Consider the following 27,225-nt stretch of genomic DNA (forward strand, 5'->3'; position numbering starts at 1 on the left):
AGTTTTTGATTGAGTTTTTCTTCGTAATCCTTGTTTTCAATAGGTTTTAAGTCAAAACTTCTTGATTTTTTGTTGTTTAGACATTTTATTCTTTCCAATTTGAGGATTATTTTAATTTTGGCTCTCACAGTCAGTTGTCACTTCTTATTTCTTTATTATTACACAGTATATAATCTATTTCATTTTTTATTTCTCCATTTGAACTTTTCCATGTCCATTCTCTTTTGAGGGCTTTCTTAAAAAATGTATTCATAATGTAAAGCTTGTTATTAATAGAGAATTCTGTAAGAACCATTCCTGAGTTTCTGCTTGTACCATATACATGTAGTCCTATTGTGTCTTTGATGAATGGGATGACCTACTTTGGCGTTAAAATCGCCCATTACTATAGTAAAGTTTTGATTGCTATTTCTTTGTTTGTCTAGCATGTGCTGCAGTGAGTCATAAAATGCTTCTATTTTTTCATCAGTGTGGGATGAGGTGGGAGCATATATTTGGATGATCCTGATTTTAAGTGTGATTTCTATTATTCTTTCGTCTGTATAATTAAATTCTTCTATAAGGTCTGCAGTTGTTTTCTTAATTAGAAATCCAACTCTGTATTGTCCTTTAGTTTTCCCATAATCGTATAAGTAGTCTCCATTTTTTAATTTTATTAAATGTTCATCTTGCCTGCGAACTTCACTTAAACCTATGATGTCCCATTTAATGTTTTAGTTCTTGCTGTAAGATGGTAAGTTTTTTAAATACATCACCATAATTTTACCTCAATTTACAACAGATTCACTTTATGAACAGCAGGCTGGGAACCTAATCTCTTCGTAAACTGAGGCCTCCCTATATATTCATTCCAGTTTATTTCAGTATGGCTTTCATCTTTGCTTAACAGGCCTCTGAAATAGTTTCCACATCATTGTAATCTCATCCCCTCCCCAGTAGTCAAGAAATTTCCATTTTATTAAAAAACCTGGTTGCTCTGTTCTTATTAAATTCTTCATTAATCCATATAATTTTTTCTTGTTCCCATAATTTCAACTTATGTGTAAATTCAACCTAGCTTTTTATCTCTTCTTTAATAATTATTATTATTTTTATTTACATTTTTTGCATGGCTTTTACTCTGATTATATATGCTTGTCATCATTTGATCTAGTCTTATGAACTTCTGAAATTTTTTTTTTCTGACTTAACTGCTTTTTTTTTTAACTCTCTTATTCCACCAGCATGCTCCTTTTCTGCTGTTCCTATCATTACTACATCTCAAAACTTTTCCTGTTCCTTATATGTTATCTACAGTTAACTCATGGGCCTTAGACTTTTCCATCAGTTTTCAATTTTTTTTTATTATTATTATTGCTAAAAAAATATTCATATATTGATGTGCATTTTCATTTTTCCTGCATGTGATATTATCATTTATATCATCATCATCATCAAATTCCTGCCATGTACCCTCAAGGGGTGTACAGGATATGACACTACTACATGAAAAAATTACATCATTACTAACTTCCTATCTACAATTTTCCTCCAAATCAGTCTGTTACTTGTCAAGACTCCAACATTATCAGATCTTATATTTTTATCGTCTAAGGCACTTTGTACCGTATCAATCCACCTATATCTTGGTCTTCCTCTAGGTTGTTTTGCTGCCAACCTGGCAGAGAACACTTGTTTTGCTAATCTTTCCTCTCCCATTCTATTTAAGTGACCATACCACCTGAGATTAGCTCTGCTAACGCATTCCTGGATGCTGACAATGTCAAGTTCTTTCCTAATATCCTCATTTTTAATATGATATTGCCATTGATGCCATCTGTTCATGCCTCTAATGTTTCTCAGGACTCTCATATCTGCAGTCTCTAGTCTTTGGTCAAGTGTTGTACTTCTGACCCAGCTCTCAGATCCATAAGTTAAAACTGGTTTGAACACTGTCTTGTATACAGCTAATTTAGTGTTTCGACTAATTTCTTTCTTATTCCATATGAATTTATTCAATTGACTTCCCACCATACCAGCTTTGCTGATTCTGTTGTCTATTTCTATATTTAATTTACCATCTTCAGTAAAAATTGTGCCTAAGTAGCTGAAATGTTTTACTTGTTCCACAGGTTCTCCATTCACGACACAGTTGACATTTTCAATGATTCTGCCTATTTTCATTGTCTTTGTCTTTTTATTGCTGACCTTCATACCATATCTATTACAACAGCTATTCAATTTAGTCAGAGAATTTTGCAGACTTGTAGCGGATTTATTTAGAAGTATAACATCATCCGCATAAAGCAAAGAGCTGACATTATCATCTGCAATTTTGATATCAGGTTTAATACCACATTCCTTCATAATGTGATCCATATAGATAATGAATAACAGAGGGGATAATGTACATCCTTGTCTCACACCAGATTTAACATTAAACCATCTTCCTGTACTTCCTTCAATTCTAACTGCTGACTTACAACTCAAATAAAGACTAAGTATTGCTTGATATAATGCCCCATTGACACCATATAACTGCAGCGTATTGAATAGCTTCTCTCTTGGCACCTTGTCATATGCCTTTTCCAAATCGACAAAACTTAAATAAGATCTTTGTTATATTCCCATGCTTTCTCGACTATTTGTCTTAAAGTGAAGATCTGATCCTGACAGCCTCTATTTGGCCTGAATCCAGCTTGTTCTTCACCAAGCTTTTCTTCCACAATTCTTCTCAACCGTTTCTCAAGTATACTTGCATAGATCTTGCCAGGAAAACACTCAGTAGGGAAATATCTCTGTAATTCTCACATTCAGTTTCATTTCCCTTTTTATATATCGGTACTATGAGAGCTCTACTCCAATCATCGGGAATTCGTCCCTCTGTCCAGGCTTTCTGAACTACGCAGTGCAGCCACTCTAAGACTTTTATACCACCATACTTCAGCATTTCTGGTCGAATATCATCTACTCCTGCTGCCTTTCCACATTTCAAGCCTTTGATGGCTTTTTCTACTTCTAGTATGGATATGTATTCCTGACTGCATGCCTGGTAAGTGTTTTTTATCACTGTGCTGTCATCACTGCTTGTTTCATTTAGCAGTTTTTCAAAGTAATTACTCCATACCTCAAGGATATCTTTTTCTCCTGTTTTCATGTCACCTTTATCATCTCTAACTCCTTTTACAGCACTCTTTCCTCCATTCCTAAGCTTCTTCAACAACCTCCAGAATATTTTGCCACCTTCTTGATATTTATTTTCTATATTCTTGCCAAAGTCCTCCCATGACTTTTGTTTAGCTAGTTTTACACACTGTTTAGCTTTCTTACATTTGTCTCTGTATTCTGTAAGAATAAAAGCTGACTTATTTGCCAGGAACTTTTGATATGCTTTCTTCTTTTCCTTCACTGTCTCTTTAACTTCCTGTGTCCACCAGGGAGTTCTGATTTTTTTATCCTTGCACACAACCTCACCACATGCCTCTCTAGCTGAATCAATCAGGGCTTTCTTCAAGGCTCACCACTGAATCTCCAAGGTTTGATTCCTGTTCTCAAACTCTTTCATTTTCTTTTCAATAATCTTTCTGTATTTTAGTCTACAGTTCACATCTGAGAGCTGCTCAACTTTTATTCGCTTTAAAACTTTCTTACATGTTCTTCTTTTCAATATGAAATTCAATTTTATCCTGCTCAAGACTAAATAGTGATCACTTCCAATTTCAAATCCTCTATACACTCTGGTGTCCTGCACCAGGGAGAAAACATCGCTATCAACAATAACATAGTCAATGAGACTTTTCTTATTCCTAGCCTCTTCTCTCCATGTGAATTTGTGCACATTTTTATGTTGGAACATGGTGTTAGTAATAACCAGTCCATGTCCTGAGCAGAAATCCAACAGATATTTGCCATTATTATTAGCTTTGCTCTTTTCTCCAAATTTTCCCAAAATATTTTAGTATGTCTCACAATCATTTCCTACTCTGCTATTTAGATCCCCAACAAGGACCAACTTTTCCTATTTCATTGTGTCAGTTGCTTTTTCTAAAGCCTCAAAAAATTCCTCCACTTCTATCTTAGTAGAACCTTCTGTGGGACCATAGGCACAAATAAGTCTCATTGTCCAGTTCCCCATTCTCATATTTGCCCACATTACTCTACTTGAGACTGACTGCCATTCAAGAAGATTAGCCTCATATTTTGTGTTGAATACTATGGCTACTCCTTCTTTTCCTTGATTGTCATTGCCTGAATATAACATTTTGTATTTATTGCTCAGAAAGATCTCACCAGTTTTTGTCTTTTTTGTTTCAGTCACCCCTATTATGTCGATCTGGTACTTATCTAATTCCTCAGCTAGCTCCATTTCTTTGCCATTCAGGTTTCTTAAGTTGATAGTACCGATCTTTAACTCTGGTGATGTTGAGTTGGGGTGTGTTTTCAGATTTGTTCCAGTAGCTGACTTTTCACTGTTCACCCTGGTTCCCTGGCGAAAACAACGGGGGCCTTGTTTAACCAGGCGACGCCCCAGCTGGCATGAAATTTTTTCATGTTGTACCATCATTTTTTATTTTGGTTTAATGAATAAGAATACAATTTGATCGGCTAAATCCCAAATTGCCAACCCATCCTCGTTCCTTCAGTATCAAAGTAGATACCCAACAGGGTGCACCACGAGAAGGTGAGGATTGGACATTAGGTCAGAAGCCCTGGTTGGTTCTCCGCATTCCTTTAAGGGCTATATGGAGGTCTCCTCTCAGTTATACAGCTTTGACCCTTAAACACCCCTATCTATTTAAGTGACCATACCACCTGATATTAGCTCTGCTAACGCATTCCTGGATGCTGACAATGTTAAAATATCATTTATATATATGATATAATAAAATTTGGCTGTGTTCCTCTAGTTTTGTTTAACTAGAAATAACAGGCAATTCTGTGTAAGTTTAAATTGCTTACTTTAATTACTCATCAAGGAATTACTTTGATTATGAGTTATTCATTTAAGTGCACTAGATGTTTCACACCTGCTGATGAAAATGATTAGCTTACACTTTCCACTTAAAATATCAACAATGTTATCATTCTTTTTGAGAGATACATCATATCCTCAAGTGTTAAGGTATGATGGAGACAAATGTCATGGTGATAAAATAGGTGATAAAATTTCAAAATTAAAATATATTCAGCAAATCAACTGTATGTTAAGAGTATTGAAATGGATTTGTGTTGTTACTTGTGGGTTTAATTAAAAGTTAATTATTATAGCATAGATAATTTTCTTCAAAATCTTATTACATTTTACTCCTAATTTAAAACCATATCAAAAATATATTGTTGTAAATTCTGTTGTCATTAAAAGTAAAGTAATTTTTGCTTGCTTGTATTCAGATAACATGCCAACAACTGTGTGGATATGGGATCTCAAGAAACTGGCCTTGTCAGATGTGCTGATACATTTGCAGCCAGTGAAATGTGAGTTGTTAATTATATATATATATATATATATATATATATATATATAATTATTTATAACTAAATGCATGCACATTCCAGTTGTTTTCTGAAAGGGGCAGGGAATTAATGAAATCTGAAGCAGAATCCACAGAACAAAAGAAGTGTTGTCATCTTTAAAAAAATTGTTTGACATACCTTAGGTAGTGCTGTAGAAATATAAATTTACATAACTTGCCTCATGTAATGCAATGCTAAAATTATGGAAATATATACATATGTAATAAGCATTAATGAATAAAATAATGCTGTATTTTGTATTTATACTTCTTTTATTTTTCTAATGAATAATTTCAATGAAAATCAAACTCTCCATTGTTTCCATCCTTAGTGTATAATTTATGGTTCATATTGACACAACCATGCAAATCGGGTTCATGTTCACTACATTTTTCATATTTGGCGAGTTCTTCCTTAACATTTACCAGAATATCAGTTTTCTTAAAACATAGGAATAGATTTTCTCTACAAGCTTTCAATCGTATCCAATGGTATAAATTTCACAGGTTCCATTAGAGATTTTTTGATGCCTATTAGCTCTGAACTATTTTACAGATAGTACATTCAGAGGGAGTGATTAATTTTATATTTTTCAAATTGGAAACATTTTTAGCTGTTGGTGTCTTTGAATGAGAAATTATAGCTATAGCCATCTTGTTGACTATGTTACAGAAAAAATAGAATCCATTTGCTCATTAGCTACTTAAAATTTATCATGCACTACAACCTGGTCATTTGCAACTTAACACTGATGATGAGCTAGTTGGTTCAGCTACTGGTTACTCACCAATCTGATCAGTTGGCATCCAATGACTGGTTTGTAGTATGAGTTGAATATTCATTATTTAAATCGGTATTTTCATTAGTTACAAATTTACAAAACAAAAATAGTTTTTAATATTAGTATTCTAGTATGTGGTTCTTAAGGGTCAAAGCTTGATAACTAGGAGAAGACCTCCTTGTTGCCTTTTAAGGAATGCAGAGAACCAACCAGAACTTCTGACCTAATATCCAGTCCTCACCTTCTCATGATACACTACACCCTGTTAGTTATCTTCCTGAATACTGAATGAATGAGGATCGACTGACAATTTGTGATTTAGCCTACCAACATGATAGAATTTCATGCCAGCCGGGGTGTTGCCCAGTTAAACCAAGGTCCCAGTTGTTTTTGTCAGGGAACCAGGGTGAACAGCAAAAAAGTCATCTATGAAACCCATCCCAACTAAACTTTTGCAGAGTTCAACATAGTCACTATTAACACAAGAATTTCATTGATGTTTCTCAATGGGAGAAAAAAAATGCAACTAGCAGAAGAACTGGATAAGTACCTGATTGACATAATAGGTGTTACCAAAACAAAGAACACAAAAAAAAAAAAAAAAAAAAAAAAAAAAAAAAAAAACAGGTAAGATCTTTCTAAGCAACAAGGTGTTTCAGTCAGTATCAATATTCAGGCAATAACAATCAAGAAAATGTAGTAATAGCTATAGTATTCAGCGCTAAATATGAGGATAATCTTCTTGAATGGTTAGGCAATATCATGTAGAATTATGTGGCAAATATTAGAATGGGGAACAGGACAATGACTTTATTTGTGCCTGTGATCCCATAACAGGTGATCTAAAGAAGAAGTGGAGGAATTTTTGGAGGCATTATAGAAGGCAGCTGATACAACAAAAAAGGAAAAGTTGATCCATGTTGGAGATATAAACTGCAGAGTAGGAAATGATTGCCAGACAAGAATTGTTTTGGAAAAATTTGGAGACAAGAGCAAAATTAATAATAATGATAAGTACTTGCTGGATTTCTGTTAGGACATAGACTTGTTATTACTAATGCTGTGTTCCTCCATAAAAATGCGTATACATTCACATGGAGAGAAGATATAAGAAAAGTCTCATTAACTATTTTTGTTGACAGGATTTAAAATTGGATTAAAAAACAGATAAAATTGAATTTCATATTGAAAAGAACAGCATGTAAGAAAGTTTTAAAACCAATTAAAAGTGGAGCAGTATTCAGAGGTGAACTGTAACTCAGATACAAACTGTTATTTAAGAAAAAATGAAAGATATTGAAAGCAATAACCAAACTTTGAAGATTCTGTGCAAACCCTGAAGAATTGATCGATTCAGCCAGAGCAATGTGTTGAGGTTGTCTGCAAGGATAGAAAAATCAGAACTCCATGATAGACTCAGGAAATTAATGAGGCAGTCAAGGACAAGAAAAAAGCATATGAAAAGTTCCTGATATGTAAGTCAACTTTTACACTTTTAGTTAAACTAGCTAAACAAAAGTCACAGGAAGACTTTGGTAAGAACATAGAAAATAAATATCAGAAAGATGGCAAAATATTCTGGAAGCTATTAAAAAAGCTTAGAAATGGAGGAAAGAGCATTGTAAAAGGAATCTGAGATGATAGAGGTGGCCTGAAAACTGAAGATAAAAATATTCCAGATGGTCAGAGTAGTTACTTTGAAACACTGCTGAATGAGACAAGCAGTGATGACATCGTGATGGTAGAGGAGTACACACAACAGGAATGTAATCAGAAATATATATCATTACTTGAAGTAGATGACACTTTAGTGAAGATAGCAGATTAAATCTGGAAATAGACAACAGAATAAGCAAAGCTGGTACGGTGGGTAGCCAGCTGAATAAATTTATATGGAATAAGAGAGAAATTAGCCAAAACACCAAACTAGCAGCATGCAAGACAGTGTTTAAACAAGTTTTAAGTTATGGATCTGAGAGGTGGGTTAGAAATAAAGCACTTGATCAAAGACTACAGACCACATATATGAGGGTTCTGAGAAAAATTGGGGAGTGAACTGATGGCATCAATTGCAGAATCATATTAAAAATGAAGATATTAGAAAGGAACTTAATATTATTAGCATTCAAGAATGCATCAGCAGAGCTAATCTAAGGTGGTATGGCCATTTAAATAGAATAGGTGAAGAAAGGTGTTCGATGCTAGGATGGTAAGCAAGAGACCCAGAGGAAGATTAAGTGGATTGATTTGGTAGAAGCACAAAATGCTAGATATTACAATGTTAGAGTGCTCGCAAGTAATAGATTGATTTGGAGGAAAATTGTTGATAGGTGATTAATAGAAAAATTCTCTGTAATTCTCACATTTGTTTTATTCCTCTTTTTATAGATGGGGAACTATGAGAGCTCTATTCTAATCATCTCAAATTCACCCTTCTGAATTATGCAGTGTAGCCACTATTAAACTTCTGTAATTCCATATTTGTGCATTTCTCATCCAATATCATTACTCCAGCTGCCTTTCCACATTTCAGATTTATGGTAACTTTTTTTCTGTCTCAAGTATTGATATGTATTCTCTACTACTGTTCTGTCACTACAGAACAGTAGTAGAGAATACATTTAACAGTGTTTCAAAGTAATTATTACAAACATCTAAAATATCTTTACTTCAGTTTACATGTTTGTGTTGTGTTTTGGCTAATTTCACCTTTATCATCTTTGATTCTTTTTTCAAAGATGATAAAGGTGACATGTAAACAGTGGTGTATTGGGACCAACTCGCACCGGCTCGTGCGAGCTGGTTGTTAATGTTTTTAAGTCGGGCGAGCCAGTTATTAAAATTCTTTATGAAAGGATAGATGATGAATGTTGGTATATACTTTTTCTCGTAAATATTTTGAAATGGTATAATAAACACTTACATATATTATTATTATTATCAAAAATAAATGCATAAAGGAGAATTCACAAAACACAAACTCAATTTACGAATGAGAATTTGGAAACGATTTTATTTACTAAACAATGTCTGTAATAATTAAAACACAATCACATTATCAAAACTCCAGAACTGGGTATTTGAATAAACAATGCCTTATTTTTTGGCGAATATCATTGAACTTGCAACATTAAGTTCTTGGAAATGCAACATTGTTGCGCTATTGATAAATACAAAAATTTGTCACGATGGCTACAGTCTCTGGTCATTTGATCAACTACAAGTGGTAATGTTAGTGTTACATTTTTTTTGTTCAGGATTTCATTTGATAATAGATAAGTTGTAGGTAATATAGGAAAATTTTCTTTAATATATGTTTTTATTCTGATTTTTTCTTTTTTTTTTAATAATTAAAATAATCTTAATCAGGGTTAGAGTTTTGCGGTCGAAAAAGCGGATAGCCGTTAGTTGAAAAAATGAAATAGAACAAAACTTCTTAAACATTAAAAGGACAAAATTTGAAGAAGCAGAAACAAAGACATCTGAAGATACAATAGAACTTTGTGAAGAATCAAATTTTTCATAAAGCGAGCCGGTTGTTAAAAATTTACCAACGCACCACTGCATGTAAACCATTTCTAATCTTTTTTTTTCAATAGTCTCTAGAATATTTTACTATTTTTCTGATATTATCATCAAATTCCTGAATGTACCCTCAAGGGATGTATAGGATATTATGATAGTACTACATGTAGAACTTACGTCATTACTAACTTCCTATCAACAATTTTCCTCCAAATCAATCTGTTCTCTGTCAAGACTCCAAAATTATCAGATCTTATATTTCTGTCTTCTAAGGCAATTTTTACTGTATCAATCAACTTATAGCTTGATCTTTCTCTGGATCTTTTTCCTGCCAACCTGGAAGCTAATGTTTCCTCTCACAATCTGTTTAAGTGACCATACCACCTGAGATTAGCTCTGCTAACACATTCCTGGATGCAAACAATGTCAAGTTCTTTCCTAATATCCTAAACGATATTAAGAAATTCCTGATTTCTCAATATAGTTTTTAATATGATATTGACATTGATGCCACCTATTCATACTCCTGATCTTTCTCAGGACTCATATCTGTGTTCTTTAGTCTTTGTGTTTACACAGTGTTTAGCTTTCTTATATTTGTCTCTGTATTCTCTAAGAGCACAAGCTGACTTATTTGCCAGGAACTTTCAATATGTTTTCTTCTTTTTTTTCACTGTCCACCATGGAGTTCTGATTTTTCTATCCTTGATTTATGTCTCATTATTTTGATTAATCTTTTGGATGTAGTTAATGGTCTATCTCTTTGATGATGTCCATGTAATATTGGATGAAATATACTGGAGATTTTGAATCAGTTCTATATAATTTTTGTTACATGTGTAAGCCACGAAACTTATTTTAATTTGAACTTAGGTGAAGTGTTCCACTTTGAAAACTAATACAAATGTTAATCAAATCCTGTTATTAGATATGTACAACTAAATAATGTGGCTGAACAGAATGTCACAGATATATATTTAGATTTTAGTTGAGTTTTAACAGTCAGTACATGGGACATAAAAGCAAATATCCTCAAGAACTATAACCTACATTCATTGCATAACACAAGTTTAACATTAAGTAAAATAAAAGCAAATATAATTGCTAAATTGTTAAGAGACTTAGAAATGCCAAATTTTGATATAAGTGAGTGTGTGTGTATATATATATATATATTAGAAAACTTATTTTCCATTACGTACTGTGGGGAGACTCATATGGAACTATAATGCTCTGTCTTAAGATATAGGGATCTGTCATATAAGTCACCTGGATATGTTCACAATTAATAAGGTGATCTGTAGCTGGATGACCTGAATTATTTATCTTCTGTATTCTTGATGAGCTTTGCTGTCCTACATTTTTCTCTGTATTCTTTTAGGGCATCTACTGACTTATTTGCTACAAAATTTTGTGGCAAATAAGTCTTGCTTTCATCTTTTCCAGGACTATTTTTTTAACTTAATTTGTCCATTATGGGATTATTATTTTTCTATCCTTACAGGCAACCTCACTACATGCATCCCTAGCTGAAATAATCAATGTTTTCTTCATAGTTTACCACTGAGACTCTTAATTTTGCTTCTTGTTTTTGAACCATTTCATTTTGTCTGAATAAATTTGTATAGTTGAATCTATAGTTCATATGTAAAAGCTGATCAACTTTAATTATTTTTTGAAACTGTTCTGCATTTCTCTAGGGAGCTTCCATATCTGTCAGTTTCAGTGATACCCTTTGGTTTGAAAAACCTGGGTTCAAATCCCATCTAGGTATGAAGAACCTTTATCAGAGCTTCTCAACAGAAGGTGAGTTAGCCAGTCTCATATGAAGGTGGCGATATGATTTCCCTCCCAGAAACTCTGGTTTTTCATCTGGCAGAGCAGGCAAACTGGCCAGTGGAACACCTGCAATTAACAGACATTATATATTAGTGTCATAGCCTGAGTTGACAAAGCAACTCAAGCTATGAGGCCTGAGTTCTTTCTTCTGCTGGATTTCCATTCAGAAATCCACCAGAGGTTACCATTATGATTAGCTTTGCTCTTTTCTCCAAATGTTCTCCAAATCTTTCTAAATCTCTGGTAATCATTTTCTGCTACTCTATTTACATCTCCATCAAGGACCAACTTTTCATTTTTCTTTGTGTCAGTTGCTTTCTCTGATGCCTCAAAAAATCCCTCCACTTCTTCCTTAGTAGAACCTTCTGTGGCACCATAGACACAAATAAATTTCCCCAATTTTCCATTCTGGTATTTGCCCACATCACTCTGCTTTATATTACCTGCCATTCAAGAAGATCAGCTTTCTAGTTAGTATTATAGCTATAGCTTTAATACTAACTTAATACTATAGCTACTGTCAACAATATACTATAAGTACTGTCAACAATATATTATAAGTACTGTCAACATTTTACTGTAACTATTGTACACTATTATTAATATGAATAGTAATACAATGTTAGTAATACTATAGCTGTGATGAATATGCAGATTTTTGACCAGTAAAATCAAATTCTTTGTATAATTTGTATTTATATTTTTATTTGTATTAATTGTATTTGCATTAATATGGCCAAATAAATCTAATGTATTCCATCTTATAATTTAATAGTATAGCTGTTATTTGGCATAGGAGATGTTGATCTCAGCTCTTTGCTTTATGCAGATTAAATAAATCCATTACAAGTGTGCAAGAGTTCTAAGTAAATTGAATAACTGCTGTTATAAATTTAGGATGAAAATCACCAATAAAAAGACAGACCATGAAAATGAACAGAAACATTGAAGCAGAAATACTTCCTGAATGGACCTATGTGCATTATTAGGACATAATGGATTTTTAAAAAATTTTTTTTTATTATTATTTTTTTTTTTTACGATTGAAAATTCAGTGTTGCAGTTATTATTATCATCAGATATCCATGAAATCAAGAGGCTCATCATAGTGGATCCCACTCCTGCACACACAGGTTATCATAACATGAGTTTTAAATGCATTCACTGTCTCTGCATTAACTTTCGGGCAGTACATTCCAGTCACCTGCCACTCTCCACACAAAAACCTACTTCTCACTACCTTGCTCACTACAGCTTCTAGGATGATGGGGAGAACATCTCTTCTAAATACAAACCCCTTTGGAAGAAAACTTAATCCTGCATAATAGCAAATTTCTGATGAAAAGGCTCTACAAGGAAAGTTGTGAGACATTATTAAATCATTAGAGTGATTACTCAAATGATAACAAACATAGGCTATCAGTTTATGTTAATCATTTCTTTTAGGAAATATTACAGGAAATCATTCCTTTTAGGAAATAATATAGGAGCCTTGCAGAGGCAATGTCTGAATTTATTTCAAAGGTCAGGAGGTCAAATAAGGTAGGTATGAAATGTATGAAGAGCATGCACTTTGAATGAAGGCATTATGAAGGAAGCAAAAGATGAGAGATAACTTGCTTGGTAAGTGTAGTAAAAGCACAGTATGAGCAGCAGTCAGATCAAGCAAAAAAAAAAAAAAAAAAAATCCTACCGAGTTTATTTGATATGTGGCTAGTAGAACAAAGATGATTTTGGAAAGATAATATTTGTTAGCAAAAATGATAATCCATATGGAAAGTGATAACCACTGTGGAGGGTATAGTTGAGATGCTAAATGAGCAATTCACTAAGGTGTTTCATCTTCATTAATATAATATCATGCAGAACTTGATAGCAATGGGAATAGGAGAGGAGGAGCCACAGATTGTGAGTGAGCAGGAGGTATATGAAAAATTGCATAAACTTGATGTCAATAAAATTGTAGGACTTCATAGTATATCACCACCTGTCTCAAGAGAATGTTCCAGGGAATTAACAACAGCTTTAACATACCTTTTTAACATCTATCTTTGATTGTGCAAAGCTCGAAAGAGGACAAAATTCTTCCTTCAAAAGGGAGGTGATGAGAATAAAGCTTTGAATTACAGGGCAATCTATTTGTTTGGATTGTGGTCATAGTGTTAGAGGGGGTTAATGAAGACCGAGATTCAGGATTAGGTTGATGATTATTATTATAACAAGGGGGGGAGGACACATATACAGTGGTATATTTAGATTTTGCAAAGGCCTTTGATAACATGTCACATGACAAGTTGGTAATTAAACTGGAACAGATGGAGTTGGAAAGAAGAATAGTGTGCTGGATTGGAGATTAGCTGTCTGATGTATCAGACAGCCAATGACAACATATGTGTATGTTGTAGCAGTATCCTAGAAGAGGGAAATCACTAGTGGTGTGCCCTCAAGAGTCTGGTTTGGGGCCATTACTGTTTAATTTGTTTATAAATAATATTGAAAAAGTCTTTCATGGTGGCATGTAGTTATTTCCAGATGATGTGAAGTTGGGAGGAACTGTGAGAAGTAGAATGGATGTTGTAGCCTTGATAGAGGACTTGAACAGACTGGGTGAATAAATGGAGTTACAAAGAGGTAAGGTTTTAAAATTCAGGAAGCAAGGTAATGGTGGATAGGGACCTGAAATTTTGGAGACATTTTGCTAAAATTGTAGGGGGGAGCACAGCAGATTATGCAGAGAACATTGACATGTAGTGGTAAGGATATTACAATTCCACTGTATGAGGCTTTTATCAGACTGCATATGGATTATTGTGCATGTTAATCAATGGATGGTCTAATCACCTAGTTTTCAAAAGGATGAAGAGATGCTGGAAAGGATTTAGAGATGATTCATTAAAATGGTTTTTGGAATGTTGAGTATGAAGAAATGCAGAGTCTGATGAATAGGAGAAGGGAAGGACATGATCGAAACATATAATTTGGTTAATGATTATTGAAAGATTAGCATGGAACATGGATAAGATTTTCATAGAATTGATGGAGACAGGGAGAATATCTTGAAACAAAGCTGTTTGGAAGAAAACTGGGGGGTGGGGAATAATTCTTTGGCTGATGAAAGAAATGAGGAAATTTTGCAAGCAGGATAGAATGCTACTCAGATATTAAGGGGGCCTCAGAATTTTAGAGATATGTTCAGATATTCCTTTGAAATAAAGCTTCCTCTCTTCTGAAATAAGGCTTCTCCATTTGCTTCCTCTCTTAAGAAGAAATCAGCTGTATTTTCCTAGTTCTGGTAATCTCTTAATCAGCCAAATGCAATTTTGTTGGATATTTTTCTGTTCAAGATAAGTTATACTAACAAACAGAAGGCACAGCTATGAAAAGTCCCCTTTCCCACATGCTTGTTAATTATTTTTTTATTGAACATTACGAATAGTCTTTCCTCAATGATATTTTTCTCAGACTTACCATGAGATATAAGTATGTTAATGATATCTTCACTATTTGGACTATTTTTATTTCAGAGCTCCATACTTTTGTTAAACAGATTAATGCTCTTCATCTGATTCTTTGTCAATCTAATTGTGGATATCAATTTTCTTTTTCTTTTTTTCAGAACATGCACTAAGGGCTCTACATCCATGTACAGTTCACTATCATCATCAAAAAATAAATAAATAAATAAATACTATTAAAAAGCTTGCATACATGTCCTGTATTTTAGTGAGGTTTCGTTACATTGGGAAACGCAACACACTTCTGTTACCATTTATCTGACTACAGCGGGAAGTCAGATAAATGGTAACATTCTTAGCTAATGGTTTCAATGAGACTTTTATCAACAAAGAAATCAGCAGTTACCTCCATCTTCTTCCTCTGAAGAAGAAATCAACCATATTTCTGTCCTTATGTCAAGAAATATCCAAATGTATCTAACACATTCTCTAACGTACGTAAGCCAAATCCCAAACACACAGATATTCCATGCTCTTGTGGTGTATCTAATTTTGGTCTGGAAGATCTGCTGCTGTTCATTGCAGAGAACATAAAATTACATCCAGTATCATAAACCTAAGCAGTCTGGCCTTGCAGAACATACCATCTCCTCTAAAGTCAAAATCTTTTTTTTTTTTAAACAAAAAGAAAGTAGAGTCCAACACAAGAGCAGATTTCTGATGAAAAGGCTTTACAAAAACTAGTGTGAGACATTATTAAATCACCTAACCTCAACATATTTGATGGTTTACATTATCACCACTATGGGAAATATTGCTCCTTAACTCTGCTTGTCGTCTGCACAGTTAGTCAAGTGGCTATGTATTTTTGCAACCATATGCCTGAAAAGGAGTGTCCTGGGTTCAATTCCCATCACTGACATGAGGAGCTTAGGATCTTTCTCAAACATGGCCAAGTTAGCCGGTCTTGGGTGTGTAATGCAGGGTTTTTCTGCCAGTTTATCTGGGGTTTTTCTTCCTGCAAGCAGGCAAACTAGCCTTGAGAACATAACGCTTATCCAAACATGGGATACTCTGGGAGGCATAGGGCCAATCACCTTATCCTCGTATAATGGTTGCGGTTGTAAGAAATAGAAACCCTCAACAGCGTAAAGGTAAAAGAGAGAAAGATTAAGAAAGAAAGAAAGAAACTCTGCTTGTTATTATTTATGTTTTGTTGTTTTACTGAAACAATTATCTTACATTGTTGAATTTTTCCACTGTGTGCTCGTGATTCTGTTCTATTTATTTCACACTGAGGATGCCTATGAAACAGGAAAAATTTTATGCTATTAAATCCTTAATTGGCTATGTAAGGTATTTATATTCTTAGCTCAGTGTCTTCTCACATTTCCATTGTAAAACAACTATTTCACATAACTTAGTTTCCAACATTTTTCTCTATAGTTGATAAGAATAATATACATGTTGACTTACTAGTTGAGGAACTTTCTGTATGATTTCTTCTTTTCAGTGACCGCAACCATATTGCTAAGTTCTTATTTTGCTTTGCACTTGTTTTCCAATATATTTTCCCTTGTTTTCAAACTGTTTCATACTTTCTGTCCCAATAATTGTATATTCAAGGTTACACATCTAAAAGTTGTTTGACTGCAATTCTCTTCTTAACTTTAACCTCCCAACCGGCTGGTGTGGATGATACAGTCAGCTCTCCCTAGCTTTTTTCATGGATCAAAACTTTGTCGGCATTCTGCCTTTATCATGCCATTACCTTCCTCCGCCGGTAATCTCGTTACGGCTATTCTATAGCCATTAGTGGATTAACTGTTGCTGAGTGACCTTTGTGTCCCCCTGTCTTTACGTCTATTGTGTTGCTTAGAATTTCATTTACTGTCCTAAGTTATTTGACCTTTCTTGCCTCTAAAATGATTTATTGTGTCTCTTCCCAAAAACTGAAACGAATTTCACATATGTGAAAAAAAATCGATCCTGAAATGACCACTGATCAGCTTTTGCAATGAATCTATTTAGTGATAGTAAATTTTGTGTATTTTATTCTAGAAATCAGTGCACCGGAAGAGTTGCACTGATTGTTCTTTCACTTTACATATAATAATTGAATAATTTTTTTTCGAATTTCAGAATTTTCAAATGTTTGCTTTGAAAATATTATGTCAAATATTTATATTTTTAAATAATATTTATTGAAATAAATATGTCCTTTTGCTTTCGTTTCTAGCCAAATAGCATTATATGGATCATCACATTTCAATTTTAGAAACAATTTTTTGTTATTCATAAAGACAAAATAAAAAAAAAAATGTTAAAATGCTAAATTGCATTACTCGGTTTCCGATTGTGTCTTTTTGGTATCAAAAATTTATATCCAATGATATTTTAGCAGTGATTCTTCGCCTTGGTCTTTTATTTATTTATTTATTTGTATTATGCATATCCTCGTAGATATGTTGAAAATATGTGAAAAATATCATATACGGAATGATTCAAAATTTTTGCTCATTTTGAAGATTTTCTAATGCTCCCCCCCCCCCCCACACACACCTCCTTATTCTCTCCTGGAACTCAATTGCATAACTACTCTAAATTTCTATACAGGTTTGAAAGCTTTTCTAGACAGTATTCAAAATCAATTACTTCATTTTACCATTTTGACAAAAGATATACGGCAATCAGATTGTACCGTGAAGCTTCTAATTCTGTTCTATTTATTTGCAATCTAAAACCAGCTGTTCTACTGTCTGCTGAAATTATGTGAAATTTTAGAAATAATATGCTATATTTTCACCATGCAAAATTGTTTATATGCATACTACACAAAAGAAAGTTCAGTAGTATTATTTTTGTTTGTTTTTCTTTAAAAAAAATCTAAATATTACTTCTGCTGCTGGAAGCTATTTCTGAAATAATCTACGTCTTATAAATACTTAGTAATATCCTCTTAGCTGGAGGAAAAGTTGAAGGCTTATTACTCTCAGTGCTATTGAAAAGAAAGGGGAGAATACTAAAGTGCCTCAGGCTGTAGTGCAGAATATGTCAAGAATGTCTTGTTTCCTTTTCGATTGTTGATTACCTATATCCTAACAGAAATACTGACATTTCGTTTACATGCTTATACATTATTTATGCCAAAATAATTGCTTAATTTATAATAATCAGTTTCAGTTTTATTATCGAAAAATTAGAAATTAAATCATACAATTATCTTGAAAAAGAGGATTTGAATTATTTTCAAAGAAAAGGTGCATATGCGTTTCATAATCTTTTTTTGGGGGAGGGAGGGTATAGACCTAATCAATCTGCGGATATTTCAGATAATTTATTTCATAAATCGTTCGCAAGACAGCTGTTACAAACGTAAATCACTTGGGGAACATACCCATTCATTTTAGTGTAAAATAGTAGCAAAGGTTTAGTTACTTTAGCTATGTAATCTAGAAGAAAATGTTATGTCTGCTGATATTAGAATCTTACGTGAATAATTTTTCTGACATGATTTCTCTATTCGTTATAATGTTACCAATTTCCAGATTTTTTCCCTCATGCAGAGACTCCATGTTATATGCAGTGATTTCTTCTTTGTACTACAAGAAAAAAAAATCAGATAACAGAAGAAAAATCTGGTATTTTCTTTTCCACTGGCTGAATTTACAATGTTCTTTCTTTGTGTTTTAAAGAGAAAGTGCAAATGACTTTTTTCTTACTATTTTTGCCATTATAACATCTCATATAATTATAAGAGTGACATTTTACCGTATTTTCTTCCACACAAGAAACAGAAATAAGGTATACAACAATAATATTGTTGATTATGTCAAATTTCATTGTAGCAGAACTTTTTATTACAAAACTTTGTAATATATATCTCCGAAACAAGAAATTTGGAACCCATATCACATCAGTGTTGAGTGTTGGCAAGGTGAAAATGTTCCCGTTATTATTTATATATTTCATTTATTAACTAGGGGGGATATGCCCCCCCCCCCCCCCCCCCCCGTGTTCCGGTCTGGTAGGCCAGTTCTCCTTCAACTGTGATAACTCGAAAGGGGGTTCCGCCCCTGAATTCTGATGACTCTAATTTTGAAGACTCGACACTCAGGGTAGCCCCTGAGTTTCAAAACGTTTCGAAAAACATGACATAAAAAGGCTTATCATTTTATATGTATATAGGGTAGATTTTATTTTATTATTTTTTTATTGTTTTGGTGAAATACTTTACCTGGAATACTCTTTCCAGTTCCAGAGGAACTGGAAAGAGTATTCCAGTTCCTCTTATATTTTATTCCTTCGAAAATATCATTCTGTGTCATAAAAAGAACTTAAAAATTCGCCTTCAAGATGAAAAGGAAACGGTTCATTCAGGTATCCCTCTATCAATATTTGTAGTCCTGAAAAGGACTGTTTTGATGGCCTTGAAAACAAACATTTTTTATTTCATACTGTTCAGAATTTAAAATTCTTGAACAGTGTGGAACACCTTGAAGCAAGGGTAAACGCACAAAGCAGTTTTACACTCAGGGCACCAGATTTTTGTTTCCTTTCTGATATTTTTTTATTACATACATAACATTTGCGTGCAGGTTTTTTTTTTATTAGCCGTTGGTGGTAGATTTTCGGAAAAATGGTTGGAGTTAGCAGCGTTCAACCTCAGATGTCTGGCAGGATTTCCCGTTTTTCTGCTTGCTGAAGAAGGCACATGTGCATGCAGCAATGCTTTCGCAATTTCTATTCTGTATTCTAGATATGTTATGGTAGACAAACATTTTTTCTTGTGCAGGAGGAAACTGTTCCAAATAACAAAATCTAATACATGTCCAAACACTTTTTTGTAATATTTTTTATGCTGTTTCCTCATTACAGAGTAGAATGATAACTGCTGATCGCACCTGTCGACTCCATCCATAGTGTCGTTCTATGCACATACAGCAATGGGTTTTTCTTTCTTCAAACCATACTTCTCCACGGATTCCATTGATGGATTGTGCAGGGAAGACAGCAGAAAAACATCTTTTTTTGCTTTCAAACGTAGTGCAAAGACTTTCCCTCACTGATAAGCTCAGATTTCCCCCTTCGATAGCTTTCCTGAAGCCAGATCTGGAGGCATATCTCGCCTTTTTGCATTTACAGTACCATAACTATCTGTACAATGCTGTAAAAGCAAATCAGCGAGTTCAGGACACATATAGTAATTATCCATTGTAATGCAGTAACCTTTCCCCAGTAAAGGGTCTCTCAATATCAGACAATATACATAAATAATATGTATATTGTCTGATTTATAATTTGCTAATTTACAATAATCATCACATAGTTTCAGTATCGAAAAATTAAAGTTATGTGGAACAATTACTAGAGAAAAATAATGAATTAAATAAAAACTGTACCTATGTTTCATAACAGTTTACGGGTGTGTGATAGTAATGCCATGGGGGGGGGGGGGGTTAAACTATCAGAGGTGAAATAAAGTTCAATTCTATTGTGAAAGGAAATGAAATTTTGATATACATATTTTGAATGATAAAAATAAGCAAATGTATCGCTTACTTTAAAAATTGGAGAATAAAATATCTGAATTATGCAGAAAATATAAATTTAAATCATAACTGTTAATTTCATTTTGTAATGACCAATTATACAAGGAAACCAAGAAAGTGAAAAGTACAAAGAACAGTAGATCACTATACAACATGAAGAAAAAATTTAGTAATAAGATTAAAGAATTTCATGTTATTCTCTATAAAGCAAGGTTGCTCAAACGTGTCCTAATGGAAATCTGTGAAGTATTATTCGATTTCGAAGGTTTTGTACAAAAATAAAAATAATATAAACTGGAACGTCGGCAGCTGGTAAAAGAATATTTCAAATAATTATCGTGAATTAATTTCTTCGAGAACAAAGAAAAATCTTTTGTCTAGTAAGCGATTAGAAAAAAATTAGTGCAAAAAAATAAAAAATTAAATTGGTTCTCCAAGGTAAGGCTTTGTTCACTTAAATATTTTTAAGTGAACAAATTATACAAGATCTTTATTTTGTCCAGACATTAAAATTGTATTGTACAATAAAAAGAGAAAACAAAAATATAAATAATTTCTCTATTTTTAGTCTATCGTATATAACTAAAATCCAGTTGACCAGCATTGAACAAGGACGTGCATTTCTTGTTATAGGCAACTGAGAGACATCTACGAACGCGAGATAATCCGATTAACCGTTCTCTTCAGCGTGAGGGTTTATCACACTTTCTAATGGACATGACAGTCAAATTGCACTTCTTATCCAGGTTCTTTAAACAGGTGGGCTGAAACATATCCAGATTTAGTTGGACGTCTATAGACGTCCTAACCGTTTGGGAGGTTAATATACATTTTTGTTTTCAATGTGTTATTTGCCTAATTTGAGAGTGGCAACTAAGCATTAGTTGCCACTCTCAATTCCTGTTTCAGATTGTTTATACACTTTTGTGATTGGAATAGTTTGAAGATATCACTTATAAAATAGCATAATTCTTTAGGAACCTAAAAGTTTCAATCAAACCATAGGCACAATTCAAGTCCCATTGCTCAGTTTTCAGTTTGAAAATTTACCCTCATCACTAGTTGAATTCAAATGGAGTTTGAGTATAGTATTGAACTCTGTAGCTACTTCCTCCTTTCCCTGATTCCTGTTTACTGAAATAAATTGTCTTATACATATTATTTAAATTTTTGCTTATTTTTAATTCTTTCTCAGTAATACTTTTTACACTGATAATGCATATCTTCATTTCTGTTGAGGTTTGACTTTTCAGCCCTTGTTATACAACAGCAATGATGGATTGTTGTATAACTGTTATGTGAAGCATGCTATCTGATTGTTGTACCATATGCGGTTTAAGCCAATACAGAGTTCAGTTTGGTGACATCATCATTTATTTTACATCCAAGTGAATATCTAATACTGCAGCAATCCACAGGAAAGTAAGGATTGGGCATTGGGACAGAAAGTGCCATTTGGTTCTCTATATTCATTATAAGCTATTGGATATTTCTCTATTTTTGCAGATTTGACCCTTAAGCAACTTCTATTACAATATGTATTGGAAGTAATGCAATAAATATTCACAATATGGAAATTATGATCCTCCTTGTTTATATTGCTTGCTTAACATTTTTACTTTTTTGAGTTCTTGTTAAAATATTTTTCATAAAGTTCTGATGTATATATTTAAGTTCTTTGTAGCTGACAAGAACACAGTGTAATTCTTTTGCATATATAGTTTTGTGATTTAAATCATTTCTACATGCAATGAAAAATTGCCAAGCATATTGTACAATTCAACTACAGGAAACAAACCTGCTGTCAAAGAATTTATCAGAAACTTAGATTTAACTATATTAGTTCAACTTTATAAAAGTAAACTGAAGAATAATATATGTACACCTAAACCTCTTTTTACGTGAATTTTTTTACACTATTTGAAGTTAATGCGAATTGGGATATCAAAAATAATTTTTTTTACGCGATTTTTATTCACTTTTACGTGACCAACCTAAAGTCTAAGTTAGGAAAAAATCTGTAATTCAAGAAAATTCTGAGAATTTTGTAGAATTGCATTCTCGTTTCAATTAAGAAAATTCTAAATTCTTGCGAATTTCATTTATTGGGAATTCCCCGAATTACAATAGATAACTGACTGCGCATAAAAAAGCAGTTCTTAGCAGTTTGAATTTGGTGTTTGAGTAGACAACACAGTTACCGCTTTTTTTTGTATTTGCATTTTTTAAGTGAAATCAAATTAAAAATCGCATTATAAAATTAAGAAATAATAAATGGTAAGCTACATGTAATTTTCAAACTTTCATTTCTTTAACCGAAGATTTTAATCCAGCCCTCACATGATGTTGCCAATAAAAAAAAAATGGAAAGCCGTTTCCTTGGATATAAAAATTCAAATTTTAGATCGTCTTCAAACTGGGAAAGGTGCGACGGCTGTGGGTAAGCATTTTAGAGTGAATCAACTGTCAGATCTATAAAGAAAAATGAAGAGACTATTAGAAAAGCGGTTTGTTCTGGTACAAAATCGAGTGCGAAATTATCAACAAGAGATGTTCTAGAAAAGGTCATAAAAGGCTTTAGTGATGTGAATAGAAGATAATGTACAAAAAAAGAATTTTATACATTATCTTTTTTAATCTATTCATTTTACAAACAGATTAAAAAACTGCAGCCAGATACTTCATCTCAATCGAGGAAAAAATATGAATTTCATGCAAGCAATGGTTGGCTGGCTAAGTTTATTAAAGGACATGCTCTTCATAATATAAAAATTAAAGGTGAAACAGTTTCTGCTGATGAAACAGCTGCTAAATCATTTCCACAAAAACTTGCTAAAACAATTAAAGATGGAGTTACACTCATGAAGAAGTTTGGAATATGGATGAAACCGGCCTTTTCTAAAAAAAAAAAAAAAAAAAAAATGCCAAACATAACTTATTTATCAAAAATGTAAAAAACTGATGGTGGGTTCAAAGCAGAAAAAGATTGCATAACACTCCTATTTTGTTCGAACACTTTAGGAGATTGGATGTTAAAACCACTGCTCATAAATCGATCATTAAGACCACGACCAATGAAAGGCATAGATTTTCAAAAATTGCCAGCTCATTGGATGGCCAACAAAAAAGCTTGGGTGATGACCATTGATATTTTCACTGAGTGGTTCCATAAACATTTTGTGCCAGAAGTTAGACGCTATTCGAATGATAAGGATCTCCCATTTAAAGTGCTTTTGATTCTTGATAATGCACCCGGTCATCTTGCCATAGAACACCCAAATGTGCAATTTTTTTTTCTGCTGCCCAATACCACATAATTGCTACAACCTCTAGATCAGGGTATAATTGCGACTTTTAAAACATATTATGTCAGATGAACGTTTCAGTACATTTTGAACAAGCTAAATGATGATGAAACACTGTCAGTTATGGATGGATTGTATTGATCAGGTTCAGTTATCATTATCTGAATTGAGACCAGAAATTATGAATGCATGCTGCTATTTGGCCCACATGTGTTAAAGAGAATGCTTATGTTCCCCTCAACCATACTGCAGAATTCCTCAATATAATAAGTTTGGCATGTGAAATTGGCAGAAAAGGATTCGATGATTTTATGTCGGCAGATATCGAAGAATTGTTAATTGATAAACCTCTTAGCGAAGACGAAATAGTGGAGATTGTTTCTGAGACTCCTGAAAGTGAAGAAGTTAATGATAATGATCAAGATAATCCTACTTTCATTGCTGATATAATTAAAGAAGGTCTTAAACTGGCCAGTAATTTAGGCAATTATTTTGCCTGACATTATCCAAATGAAGAACGTGCTGGGAAGTTTTCACGTGAGTTTAAGTTGTTAATAATGTCTTCATACAGAGAATTATATCGCGACTTATCTAAAGCATCAACACAGCGATTAATAACTGAGTTCATGCTTAAAACTACTGAAACAACCAGTGGTACTTTTGTTCAAGACATGACAAGAAGAATTCCACAAGTTGAGGCAGAAGTCGATGACGATAATACCATATCCAGTAGTTCTAGTGATATTACAGTCTCACGAAAACAAAAGCTTTCGCATTTATTGTCAGAAACTCATAGCGAATAACATAATTTTTTTATAGAATCCTTAGCAAACAATTGAAATGAATATGTTTTTTTTAAGTTATTAAATTCATTATATGTATGTGTGTTCTCCATGAAATGTAAATAAAAATCTTATGATCCTAACGAATTTAATGTTTGTTTGTTTTTTCATTATTTTGCTTATATTTCAGGTTTGGAACCAATCTTCACTTTTTCTATTAAGTCAGTAGTTCTTTTTACGCGCATTCTATTTATGCGTAATTTTTAGGAACGTATCTATCGCGTAAAAAGAGGTTTAGGTATATTTTAAAAAAAAGTCAATTTCATACTTAAAAAATTGGTTAAATGTTTAAGACTTTTAGTCATGTATATCTGAACTATATATTAATAATTGAGAATTCTATAGCTTTATATTATATTATACTGTGTCATATGATATTTATACTGTATATAATTCTTGCTTTAGATATTGAATGGGATCGTCATCAGACCAGGTTAGCAATATGTACTGGAACAAATAAAGTATTTCTTTGGTCTCCAGCTGGTTGCCTTTCTGTTAAAACGCCTTTTCCAGGTATCATCTTTTAGATTGTACACTTTTCTTGAAAATTAAGTTAATTTCCTGTTGTAGAAATTATAATTAGAATACAAACTCATATTAACTAATGTAAATATACTTTCCTGGAGTAGATTTTTTTTTCCAGTTAATGTGTTGATGCATTTTCAGTTAAAATAAAGGTTTTATTTTTTTGGGCCATTTCACTGGACTTTATTAATTTCACAAACCAGACATATATACTTCCTCCCCATCACTCCCTCTCAAAAAAATAAAAATCTCTGATTGATTATTTTGTACATCGAAGATACCAAGAAATTATATTCTTGGTTTCATCCTTTATCCAAGTGTAAGCAAACAAAGTTTGTGCATGAAGGTTACACTTTGTTTGCTTACACTTAGATAAAGGATGAAACCAGAAATATAATTTCTCATCATCGTCATCATCAAATTCCTGCCATGTACCCTCAAGGGGTGTACAGGATATGATAGTACTACATGAAAAAAATTACATCATTACTAACTTCCTATCTATAATTTTTCTCCAAATCAGTCTGTTAATTGTCAAGACTCCAACATTATCAGATCTTATATTTCTATCGTCTAAGGCACTTTGTACCGTATCAATCCACCTATATCTTGGTCTTCCTCTGGGTCGTTTTGCTGCCAACGTGGCAGAGAACACTTGGTTTGCTAATCTCTCTTCGCCCATTCTGTTTAAGTGACCATACCACCTGAGATTAGCTCTGCTAACGCATTCCTGGATGTTGACAATGTGAAGGTCTTTCCTAATATCCTCGTTTTTAATATGATATTGCCATTGATGCCATCTGTTCACGCCTATAATCTTTCTCAGGACTCTCATATCTGCAGTCTCTAGTCTTTGGTCAAGTGTTTTACTTCTGACCCAGCTCTCAGATCAATAAGTTAAAACTGGTTTGAATACTGTCTTGTATACAGCTAATTTAGTGTTCCGACTAATTTCTCTCTTATTCCATATGAATTTATTCAATTGACTTCCTGCCATACCAGCTTTGCTGATTCTGTTGCCTATTTCTATATTTAATTTACCATCTTCAGTAAAAATCGTGCCTAAGTAGCTGAAATGTTTCACTTGTTCCACAGGTTCTCCATTCACAACACAGTTGACATTTTCAATGATTCTGTCTATTTTCATTGTCTTTGTCTTTTTATTGCTGACCTTCATACCATATTTATTACAACAGCTATTCAATTTAGTCAGAGAATCTTGCAGACTTGTAGCGGATTTATTTAGAAGTATAACATCATCTGCATAAAGCAAAGAGCTGACATTAACATCTCCAATTTTGATATCATGTTTACCACTTTCCTTCATAATGTGATCTATATAGATAATGAATAACAGAGGGAATAATGTACATCCTTGTCTCACACCAGATTTAACATTAAACCATCTTCCTGTACTTCCTTCAATTCTAACTGCTGACTTACAACTCAAATAAAGACTAAGTATTGCTTGATATAATGCCCCATTGACACCATATAACTGCAGCGTATTGAATAGCTTCTCTCTTGTCACCTTGTGTCGTATGCCTTTTCCAAATTGACAAAACTTAAATACAGATCTCTGTTATATTCCCATGCTTTCTTGACTATTTGTCATAAAGTGAAGATCTGATCCTGACAGCCTCTATTTGGCCTGAATCCAGCTTGTTCTTCACCAAGCTTTTCTTCCACAATTCTTCTCAACCGTTTCTCAAGTATACTCGCATAGATCTTGCCAGGAACACTCAGTAGGGAAATACCTCTGTAATTCTCACATTGTTCGGGAATTTGTCCCTCTGTCCAGGCTTTCTGAACTATGCAGTGCAGCCACTGTAAGACTCTTATACCACCATACTTCAGCATTTCAAATCGAATATCATCTTGAAATGTGGAAAGGCAGTACTCTTGCTG

At 33.2% G+C, this 27,225-nt stretch overlaps 1 protein-coding gene across 1 annotated transcript in view; it reads left to right on the forward strand.

Moving 5' to 3' along the window:
* LOC150109397 (WD repeat-containing protein WRAP73-like) overlaps positions 1-27,225 on the forward strand; it is a 187,339-nt gene that overhangs the window by 158,049 nt on the left and 2,065 nt on the right. Inside the window, exons 11-12 of the mRNA XM_090407895.1 lie at positions 5,371-5,454; positions 25,198-25,305. Of these exons, the coding sequence (XP_090264021.1) occupies positions 5,371-5,454; positions 25,198-25,305 (192 nt within the window). The remainder of the gene's footprint in view (positions 1-5,370; positions 5,455-25,197; positions 25,306-27,225) is intronic.

The sequence above is a fragment of the Typopeltis vanoorti genome, chromosome 2 (assembly GCF_054136105.1).
Source record: "Typopeltis vanoorti isolate ZY-2024b chromosome 2, IOZ_Tvanoo_1.0, whole genome shotgun sequence".
Classification (NCBI taxonomy): domain Eukaryota; kingdom Metazoa; phylum Arthropoda; class Arachnida; order Uropygi; family Thelyphonidae; genus Typopeltis; species Typopeltis vanoorti.